A 12,214-nucleotide genomic window follows, 5' to 3' on the forward strand; every position below is an offset into this window, starting at 1 on the left:
AAGATGCATTCCTATATATCATATTCTTTCTTCCTTGAACATCTGTTAGAATGAGATTAGTAAAAATAAATCCAATACTGACTGCAATCACTTCCATAAATTTGAGTTTACTTAAAACTGGAAACTTTCAGGATAAAATTTATAATCAGAATGTAACAGATCTTTAATCAGAATAGCTTGAAAATTAGTCTGTATGTGTATATGTATTTATAGAGAATATGCACACACATGTATACAAAACAAGCAAGAAATAAATATTTCAATACTAACTAGGTTCAAAAATACAGTCTAAAATTGAAATCACTTCTAACTTCTTCAGATGGATAAATAATACTGAAATCAGTACAAATATCATTATTTAAATCAAAGGATAATTAACATATAAATAAGTCTTCTTAATGCTATATTTGGGAACATATCTTGATAAAAGAAAATTGTGTTCAGGAACTGAAAACACATTAAGATAAAGAGACAGAGAATAGAAGCTCCTGACATGAGGGAAGTGGCCCCATGCAGCTATGCCTTAGTATTCTTGTGATGAAGATAAACTGTTTCACAGAATATCAATATCAGGCATCACACTTTGTTACCAATGCACATCATGACAATATCACTCCATAATCAAGTTAGAATATAGATAAAAGCAAACATTTCCAAACCACAAAATACCAAATACTTTAATATCCTGGTTAATGAGTCACTGTTGCTTCTTTATCAATTACACCTTCAGCCTCACTCTAGCCTTCTCTCCTTCCAGGAAAAATGTATTAAGATGTAAGTCAGAAAGAGAAAGACAAATACCATATGATATCACTCATATCTGGCATCTAATATACAGCACAAATGAACCTTTGTAGAAAAGGTTCATGGACTTGGAGAATAGACTTGTGGTTGCCGGGGGGGGGGGGGGGGGGGGGGGGAGGGAGTGGGAGGGATTGTGAGCTTGAGGTTAATGGATGCAAACTATTGCTTTTGGAATGGACTAACAATGAGATCCTGCTGTGTAGCACTGAGAACTATGTCTAGATACTTACAACACAGCATGACAATGGGAGAAAAAATTATGTATACATGTATGTGTAACTGGGTCCTCATGCTGTACAGTGGGGAAAAAAAAAGAAAACATAATGAAAAAATAAAATAAATAAATAAATAAAAGTATTCACAAAAAAAGACACCCAATCATAGAGCCCACCATTAAATCATCTAACACAAACCCAAATCCTACAACAGGTTTGTATATCCTATTACCCATAAAACTCATGGTTCCCCATGGTGTGTATTCTCCCTCATCACCAAAGGTAATAAATTCAACTTGATCAACTTCAGGAGTGTTGCCCTTGGTCTTACTATGAAGCCAACCCTGAGATAAGCTTTCAAGTGTAAGCAAGTCATGTGTTATGTGCAACTGAAGCAAATAGTGGTAGGGAGATGGGAGACAGGAAAGGAAATAGAGATTGGAAGGGTATGTTTATTAAACCCGGCAATTGCTGCTGGTAACTGGAGTTTAATCATGCTAGGAAACTCTGGGAAACACAAGTGTCAGGCTTATCCTACCCACGAGTGAGTGCACTGGGGTATGTATGTACCATCTCTCATCACTGGTTCAACACTGTTGGGGAAATATTAATTTCCTAGTATGTGAAGCCATACTTGGGTATAAAAAGTGGGATTTAATGGCATCAGAAAGCCCTCAGGTAAAGAAACACAGGTTCTGGCAAGAACCTATATGCATTGTACCTATATGCAGTATAGTAGTGAAAGTAAGAGGATATGGGCAGGACATGGACAAAGAGAGCTATAAAATGCCATTCTATTTTTCAGCACAATTAATTTATGCCTTTGAATTTAATACTGTAATGTCTTAAAAAGTATAAAATATGATAGCAAATGCAAATTGTTTTGACTACTAAATTACTGCCTTCACTGATTTTAATTTAATTGAAAATATTTCAAAATTCTAAATAAATATGGTTTTGGCACACTGACCATGAGATTTGTTTCTACACAAACCATATTTTGGCTATTGTAATTTTGCATTAGAAACAACTTTGACAAACATTAATCACTTAGTATTGCTGCTGCCTATTGTGCTACCTCGTTGGATCTTTAACAAAACCTTGTGAAATGAGTTTTGTTTTCTCTACATTATACCTCAGAAAACTGAGGTCCAGAGAACATTAAGTAAATTATCCTGGGAGTTACATCTTTTCTTTCTCATAGCTTCTGTTAAGCTCATCTCAAAACCTCTGTGAGACAAAGAAGGAACATGATGTAATGGATCCAGTGAACAAAATTACATTTTATACAAGTTACAAACAACCTATGCAACTACCATAAAATGCAGAATAATATACATTTTCCCTGACTTGTAGGCTTTCATAATTTTTTAAAATCAGGATTAGAAATTGGTAAAGATTCAGAGAGATATGAAAAAAGGAGTTCTTGTCCACATGAGGACAGATTTCTCCACTGTAGAGAGAGGTAGAAAATGAAATGACCAGTATAGTTTAGACTTAATCCTTGTCAGAAGTGGTGGCTTTTGTTCAGTATATTTCTATGAATCTAACCATCCTAATCTCAGACACTTTTCATTGCCACTATCTCAAACCAGTGGTTTTCAAAGCATGGTTCCTTGGAATCATGTTGGAAATTATCCCTTGTCATGCCCTGGAAACTTTTTATTTATTCATTTATTTATTTATTTAGTCTTTTTAGGGCCACACCCATGGCATATGGAGGTTCCTAGGCTAAGGCTCAAATTGGAGCTGTAGCCACGGGCCTATGCCTCAGCCACAACAACAGGGGATCCAAGCCACATCTGCGACCTACACCACAGCTCATGGAAATGCCGGATCCTTAACCCACTGAGCGAGGCCAGGGACCAAACCCACACCCTCATGGATAATAGTCAGATTCATTTCCACCGTGTCATGATAGGAGCTCCATCTGGAAACTTTTTAGAAATGAAAAATCTAAGGCTCCACCTCAGACTCACTGAATCAGAAATCCCAGGGTGTGGCTGATAAGTCTGTGTTTTAAGAGACTTCCAAGTGATTCTGATGCTCACTCCATTGGGGGAATCATTGCTCTAGCCTCTTACCCACCGAATAAGAACAGCAAATGCATTTATGTAACTCCTAGTAAACACTAGGACTAGAGTTAAAATAGTGTAAAAATTTTTAAGAGGAAGAATGAAAACAGTTAAGAACTGAATTTCCAGAGGGTTTTTCATTTGCTTTTATTTTGAGTTTGTATGTTTGTTTGTTTTGCCGTGCTTACAAAATGTGGTAGTTCCTGAGCCAGGGATAAAACCAGTGTCATGGCAGCAATCAAGGCCACTGAAATGACAATGCTGGATCCTTAAGCTGCTGCACAACCAGGGAAGTCCCAGAGTTTCTTTTTAAATGATTTAATATAAAATTTCAGCATATAGTCATTGTAGACCTCCAAAAGAATCCTGGAATTAGATGTTGCTCATGAAATGCTCCTCTTGGCTCTTTTATGTTAATGGAAAAGTTGTGTTTACAGGGAAAAAAGAAGTCAAAATGAACATCATCATTTCCAAGTAAATGCAGGAGAGAAAAGTAAAGAAACAGAAGATGGTCTCTACTTTTTATTTCAGTAAATCAGGGAGAGATGTCAAAGTAGGTCTATCAGTCTCTTCAGACAATAAAGATAAATTTACTCTCAATACGAGCACAGGTAGAAGCCTGGACAAGGTACTATTACTACCCTCTAGGTAGTGAAACAGAAAGAAAGAGATTACCTTGACAGAAAACACAAGAAATGCCAACTCCTTTTGCTGTTGTTGGCACAGGCTGCCTGAGCTTTTTTTCTTTTTAGTATTACCCAAATACGAATCAATTTTGTATCTATACCAGTTATTTAAATATGCAAATCAATGTGGACTAATGGGTTGGGCCACTCATTTCAGGGATTGTTTGTAATTTTTTTTTTAAATTTGAGACAGTCTACCCTCTTGCACTGGAAAAGAAAAAGGTATCTGACTGAGTAGTTAGATAAACAAAGTGTTCAAGGAACAAGGGAAGAGGGCCAGACCCAAACAAAGGAACCAGAAAAAAAAAAGAAAAGAAAAAACAGCTGCGCACAAGCTGACTGCTGATTATTTACTTAGGGATCTGAAGTAGAGGCTAACTTGTATGATAAGAGATAATGAGAACATCTGTGAAGAGACTGAGATGTGAGGGCAAAGGCAACCAGATGGCACACTCTTCAGAGAGTAGGATAGTATGGAATGGAATGGAATAAAATGGAATGGCATATTATAGCTTAGAATGGGACAAAGATGGAGGGAAATACATTCTTGATTCTACCACAGATAAAGTCTGTGACTCTGACAGTATATTGTTTGACCTATCTGGGAATTTCTGTTTTCTGATCAGCAGAGAGAAGTGTAGACTAGTTTCCTTCCAAAGTACCCTGCAGTTCTAAAATTCTATAATGATATAATTTCCCTAATGGTGATCTCCCCACAGTCAAATTTAAAACTATAGTACCTATTTGAAACCTTCCAATGGTTTTCCCAGTTCACTTGGAATGAAAACCCCTTGAAATTCCACAAAGCTCCTGTGTTAGCAGCTATCCACTCAGCCCATCCAAATCATCTCAGGTCATTTATCCCATTTTACTCTCTTCAGGCAAGTGGGCCTCTTTCTCTTCCCAATTACCTTAGGGTCTCTTCAGGAGCTCTTCTAGCTAACTGCAATGTGGCTCCATATTTTTTTAAGGTTGGCTTTTCCTTATGATTCATATATCAGATTAAATGTAATTCCTCACAAGTGCCCTACAAGTTAACCCTTTCTAAAATAGCATCTCACCACCACCAACTCCCACACAAACTTGAATTATTCTTTATTTCACATTCCTGCTTTATTTTAAGGCAAATTATCATGATTTCAAGTGAGTTTATACCTCCATTCATTGCCTGTCCCCCTCCAACTAGAATGCAAATTCCAAGAAGATGGGTAGCTTTTATTTATTGCTCACCACTTGTTCAGTGCCTAGAAGGATGTTTGAAATAGTATGCAATAAATATTTGCTCATAAATGAATAAATGATACATGATATTGTTAGGTTAGAATAATTTTGCAGCTTTTAATACTCTAAAACTATTACTGTTGATACAAATATAGTCTTCCTTTTATGTTTTAATTTTATATTTAAACCCACATGATATATTTGATATTTAAACATCTGAGTTTTCCTGTGAGCACATCCTATTAATTATAATAAATATTCACTCGATGATGTAAATTATATGATAAAGTGCATGTAATTAACTTCTTACCATGCAGCAAGAATAATAATATATGACAACAATATTTCCCTAGTTTTAGACATCTATTTTGTGCATTACATTAGGACTTTCATATTTCAACCTTCAAATAATTCTGAAAAGCAGGTATTTTTTGATAGCTAGTTCACAAACAAGGGAATGAAAGCTCACTGGGTTTATATCGCCCAAGGTTGCACAATTGAAAAGGGGCCAAAACAAGTTTAAATCCAAATTTCTGGCTCTAAAATGATTTTGCTCCATTATGAGGACTCAAACCAAACAACTATCTATTAAGAGTTCACCTAGGCTAATGCAGTTAAGTAATGTGTTACTGCTAGTACATAAAGATAATAATTATCATCACTGAGTGCTCACTCTGAGCTTGGCAACTTACTTACATGTACATTTCAATCTTTAGTTCATACTTTCAAGTTATGAAATGAGGTGATTTACACATGAGAAAACAGAGAATTACACTGACTACTGAGATGCCCAGGGCCATACTGAAATACTGCTGTGTAGATTCGATTACCTGGCCTCACCAAGTCCCTGCTACATACCAGTTTCCTTGGTCCTAAATCAATGTTATATTCTTTTAATCCTATTGTTTCAAAATAAGTGTGTGTAAATGCAGTCCTTTTATCCATCCATATTAGAGCCCATCAGCTAAAATATTTAGTACTCCCAAATTCTAAAAAAACTCTTCAAACCACCAAACTAACAGAACCTATTAATGACATTTCCAACTTTCACTTCAATAACACTTCGACATAGTCCAGTTTGAATTTGCATCAGCTAGAAATATTTAAGGTGAGTAGCGGATTCTGATCTCTTAATAGTACATAATTTCAAGGGACAAATGTTCCAAACTGTGATTGTCAATATTTGTTTTGATCACCATGCATAAAATTATTACAAGAAAATTTAAGATTCTACACAATGTATATCAAACTTAGAGCTAAATTAATCAAAAAGCAACCTCTACTATTAAACAAAGAAAAGAGCAGATTTTGCAGCAGCACAATTTGTTTCATTTGGTTTATTTTACCTTCATCTCTTCAACTGCTGTCTGTAATTCGTCTGGGGTTTTATATTCAAAATCTCTCTCTAGGTATTCTTCTTCAGCTTGTGTCATCCATTCATGCATCTCTGATAGATCTTTCTGAAGGCTTATAGTTTTATCCAAACCTCCCTTTAAGGCCTCCTTTCTGGCATAGACCTTCCATAAAACAAACCAACAAGCAAAGCATGAATACTGAAAATCACAAAACATTATCAGTATATTATTATTGAGGAGCCTGTAAACAAAAGAAAGCTTAGATAGAAAAGATGAAACAAGAAGTAAAAAACTTACATGAATAGGGAAAATAACTGACAATTGGATACAGTTAATTTCATATAAGTGTTAAAATAAGATATAGCCATTTTATTTGGCATAATGAGCAATTTCCCCTAAGACCATAATTTAATTGTTGTGTATGGTAATGCATTTCTGCAAATGGACACTAAAGAAAAACATTTTTTCCATAATGTTTCAGTTGGAAAAATAAATGTATTGACTTGCAAAGAAGTAGAAATTATTTGTGTTTTTGATACTGTTACAATTTCAAATATATGTGGAACTTAACCATATACCTACAGAAAATTCTTATAAAAAAGAAACATAGAAAATAAAAAGACATGTAATCCATAGAAGTAAAATTAAAATGAGGCCTTGTACATGTGAAAAGATGCTCAGTATCATTTATAGTTAAATAACAGCAAATTAAATTAAACAAATACATTTTCAAATATAGAAACGTTATGAAAAACTAATTGGCGAAAATGCCAAGTCTGGGCAGGAATGTGGGGAAACAAAGGTTTTTATACCTCTTGAGGGAACTATCCAACATAGTATAACTTTTTAGACAGGAAATTGGCAAAATGTATTAAATTTCCTTTTTTTTTTTTTTTTTTTTTTTTTGCCCTTGCCTTTTTTTTTGGCCTTGCCTGAGGCAGCATGCCAAAGTTCCCAGGCCAGGGATCAAAGCAGCACCACAGCAGCAACCAGAGCTGCTGCAGTGACAATGCTTGGTCCTTAACTTGCTGTGCCACCAGAGAACTCCTATTAAATTTCTTAGTGCTCACAAATCTGAATGTACTCTTCCACTTTAAAGAAACATACACAATGAAGTGTACAAAGTTGCACCTACACTACTCAAGTCAGTTTGGAAGACAGCAACATACTGGAAACAAACTCAAATGTGCTTTCATGGAGGGTGAGTTAAATCCTGTGGGATACACATTTATACCCACCAAATGGGATACCATGTAGCACCAACACATCTATACTGAAGTGAAAGTTGTTGCACATACAATTTTACATTTGAGAAGCGAGTTGCCAAAAAGCATGTGTAACAGGAGACTTGTGCTTTGTTAACCCTCATACATTTCTGAAATATTAGCTTTTTACCACAGGATTTATTATGTTTATTAACCAGAAAAGTAGCAAAACTTAAAATACCTAAGAGAAAATCATGCATGCTAATGACCTGTTACAAAGTACCCTGCTGTACCAAACTGACGGAGAAATCTCAATTTTGTATTGGAATGATTATATATAGTGCTTATCTTTTACCTTAAAAGAAAAGCCTAATCAAATAATGTTATTCTTCTCTCTGGGATTGAATTAAGTTATTTTAAATAACAGTGTTGTAACTGTAAAGTCTTAATATATAAGGTATAGTTTTAGCATAATTAGGTTTTTATGGTACTTTACCAAATATTAAATATGTGAAGAACCACATTAATTTTCCTTATGCTTTACAATCACCTTAAGCTTAATGTAGTTAAATTAAAATTGCTTTAAGTTCTTTACTCTCCTAGGAGAATGGAGTACCTAATCTATTGCAATGTAAATAAATGTTTCACCCTGACATAGGCAGAACCATATATCTAACAATTACAATAGTTAAGGTATAGAGATTATTTTGCATAGTCAATGAGCCTATAATAAACCCAAGTAAACAAGCTGTTAAATTTCTACTTAGATTCTCTGCTATAATCTTTTGAGGGAGTTGGCAAAGTGACAACAGATTAGAGTGACTAACTGAATTTAGCCAAAGACTTGTAGCAAAAAATATATCACATGCTATGAAATAAACCAGAAGAAAGGGATCAGGAGTGATTATCTGAAAAAGAAAAACAGGCAGGAAGTCATTCTGAGGTGACAGCATGAGTGCACTAGAAGGAACACAAGCTTCAGAATCAGGATACCTGGACTCAATCACTAACAAGCTAAGTGAACATGGAAACATCAGTTCACTTCTCTTTATCTCCCACTCTTAACTAACCTAACACTTGGACCATATGATTTTTCAAAGTCTTTTCCAAATTTAACATTTCAACTGATCAAAGAGAGTTGAATATGTTTGTGGTTTCCCATTTTAGAAGGATTTCTGTGAAAAGGTTTGGGTTAAAATCACAATTTCTGCCTCACCTTCACACTTGTGATGCCAACATTCTAGCCTTAAATTGTCCAATCCACCCCCACAGTTTCAGCAGATTGTATTGCACTAACCTCTTGGTAAAATACAAAGTTCTTCATATTTTCTGTCCCAGGATTTATAAATCTAATATTCAGAACTGGCCCTGCCTGCTCTATTTCCCCTAACACCTTTATTAATATACAGCTGACATATTACACTGTTTAAGGCACACACATATATTGTCAAATGATTACCATAACAGGATCAGTTAATGACTTCCTCATCACACCTAATTACTATTTTTTTATCCTGAAAATATTAAAGATCTACTCTGCCCACAACTTTTAACTATATAATATAAAACTGTCGGCTATAGTCATCATACTATAAATTTGATCCCAAGAACTGTATCATCATAAACTAGAAGAATGTTCAATTTGACCAGCATCTCTTAATTTCCCCTCATTTATCAAGCCCTGACAGTCCCTATTCTACTCTCTTGATTTTGGCTTTTTTAGATTTCAGGTATAATTGATATCACAAGGTGTTTGCTTTTCTCTCCCTGACTTAGTTCACTTAGTCTGATATCCTCAAGTTTCATCTAGGTTGTTGCAAGTTGTAGGCTTTCCTTCTTCCACAGGGCTGAGTAATACTCTTGTAATAATAATTACTGTGTGGTGTTTATCATATCTTCTTCATGTGTTTATTCTGATGGACACTTGGGTTGTTTTCTTATCTTGGATATTGTGAACAACGCTGCAATGAATTTGGGAGTGCAGGTATCTCTTTGAGATCCTGCTTCCATTTCCTTTGTAGATATATACTCAGAAGTGGGCTTGCTGGTTGGATCATAAGGCAGCTCTATTTTTAATATTTTAAGGACTCTCCATACAGGTTCCACAGTGGCTGTACTATATGTATGCTGGAGGCTGCAAAGCAGGATGCTTAAGGTTGAAATTATAAAGAAGTTACTGGTAGTGACAATGTCAAGCTTTTGAAGCTGGGATTGAGTAGCTGGGGTAGGGTAGAAGACAAAATCACTGGAGTGGGTATAAAGGAACTGAGGGCTCAGGAACTGGAAGATCCAGCTAAGAAGATGCTAAAATCACCAAGAAATATGGCAGGAGTAACAGTGAGTCAGCTGATAAAATACTTAAGGAATGGAATGACCAGGGATCTGTGGATGACTGCACCCAAAAGATGTACTGACTTAGGGAAAGACAATGATCTGCAAGGCACCAGAATGACATCCACTGGCCTCTAGATCCAGTGTTTCTCAACCTAGATATTATTTATAGCCACTAATAATTAAAATATATAACCACTTATTATTTATTTAGAAATTATACACATTTTATAATTGTACATATATAAATTTATATTTAGTTCATTTATTTTATTTAACAAGCATGTACATTGTTGTTACTCTGTGCTAGATACTGGTCTAGACATCTTACAAAGATGAACTCATTTAGTTATTAGTTTAAAATTCTTATACAGTAGGCAGTAATATAATCACATTGTAAACAATGGGAAACTGAAGCAAAGAGAGATTAAGTAACTTTTCCAGGATGACACAAGTAGTTTGGGGGGGGGGGGCAAGATCTAGACCCAGGCAACCAGGTTCCAGAGTTCCTGGTCTTATACATTATATTTTTATCTCTATCCATAAGAAAGTCTTCTCCACACATAAAAGTTTTTATTTTATTCAGTTTAGCCAAAAATTGGGAGGGGGGGAATATGTCTGACAAATCTTTTCATTTTGAGATATGAGTGACATTTATGTCATCCTCATTTTGTGTACATAGTTTATATGCCCAGCTCAAATACCCCACTTGAATTCTAGATGTATTCTGTCTATTGCTCCAAAACAAACATGGACAAAATAGAAGTATTGATCATTCCATGAAGCTAGTGATTTATGTTCCTCCTTGGCTTGCAGTGTTTCCTTCTTTGAAGGCACAATAGCCAACACTGTTGCTTAAAGAAGAAAACTGAACGTACTTTCATTTCCCCCTTCCCACAACTCTGGACTATCAGCAAGTGTTCTCCTTCAACAAGTATTGCAATTTTGAACAGTGTCTGAAAAAAACATGAAATCAAGAAAGAAATGTGTTGTTAGAATAAAAATAATGATTATGGGTGGATGCGAGTGTGAAAGCCCAAATCAAAAATATAACAAGGAAGAACTTGACCAATTGGTTAGAAGAAACAAGAAAAATAAGTGACCATATTGAGTGAGATAAGCTTGATGGAGATGGCCAGGGAGGATAGTTTCTATAAATTTGGCTCACTCAAGCACTTTGGTCCAGTTTGCCTAGAATAACTTATCTTCTCCTCATGTCAATTACTGAATAACCGGAAACTACAAACAAAAACAATAAATAGTAAAGAAACAGAGCAACAAGAGTTCAAACCAGCTCTATTGCTATGGAATAACAAGGAAAATTATTGGGAGAGGTTAAGACAGTGAACCAAACATGATGTGAAAAGAGGATTACATATTTCAAAATTCCCTCATGTCTGTCAATCTCCAATAATAACCCCCCTGCTCTTTTCCAGGATTATTTCCCACATGGACAACTTAGATTTTACATGCTTCCACTTGTGCCACTTTGGTTGACTCTTCACATAACAGGAATATATAGCAAGCTTATAAACAACTACTTTACATGGTGCCACTTCTATACCTAAACATCTGTAAGTTTCCCATAGTACTTGATGGAATAGTAAATCCTCACTGTGACCTATAAGACAATTCATGACTCTTATTTCCTGCCCATTTTCCTCACAAAAATTTCTCTTTGCTATCATTCCTTCCCTTGCTCTAAATAAATTGCTGTTGTTGTTTTTTTTTTTTTTTTCTATTCATCCATTTAAAATATCAAACAAACAAATGGCTTTCATACTGGCCTCCCAGGAAAACATCAATGGTGTAATCTTTTCTCTAAGTAACCTTTTTTTTTTTTTTTTTCCTGAGCATCCATTCCAGAACCAGCTTACTCCAGAAGAATGCAAGCTAGCTGACTCAGGGCTATCTCATCTGTGAGTTAATAGAACTGTTGAGCATTTGTCAGTGACAGTATTAGCTGGGTGACTTGTCTTGACTTTTACCTGTCTAAATTCTTTTCTTTTTCAAATTTAGTTTCTGCCTTTTGGCATGATTTCTTTTCAACTTTCAAAAGTTACTTAGAAATAAAGAAAGACTGACTGCATCTAATACACATAAAATGAAAACTCTCATTAACTTCGAAAAAGGTATGGGTGTATTGAAAAGCAGTCATCGCTTTAGGTTAAATTTTTATCTTTTGAACAAGAAGTATTTAATGTACACTACTTGTGTAAATAATATTTACTTTGCCATAATTTAATCTTGAAATTGAAAATATCTATAAAATGCCCTGCTGTATAAAAATGAGGAGCTCAGATATGAACAGTTATTTTATAT

General features: G+C 35.0%; 1 protein-coding gene across 25 annotated transcripts in view; it reads right to left on the minus strand.

The window, feature by feature from the left end:
* The window catches only part of DMD (dystrophin), a 2,611,869-nt gene that overhangs the window by 1,409,545 nt on the left and 1,190,110 nt on the right, over nt 1-12,214 (minus strand). For all 25 annotated transcript variants that reach the window (XM_021079543.2, XM_085006422.1, XM_085006420.1 and 22 more), the window contains 1 exon segment: nt 6,348-6,518. In XM_021079543.2, the coding sequence (XP_020935202.1) occupies nt 6,348-6,518 (171 nt within the window).

This window comes from Sus scrofa, chromosome X (assembly GCF_054392235.1).
Source record: "Sus scrofa isolate SSC_HxYL_T2T_F1_AM1 chromosome X, Sscrofa_HxYL_maternal_Yorkshire_Landrace_v2.0, whole genome shotgun sequence".
Lineage (NCBI taxonomy): Eukaryota > Metazoa > Chordata > Mammalia > Artiodactyla > Suidae > Sus > Sus scrofa.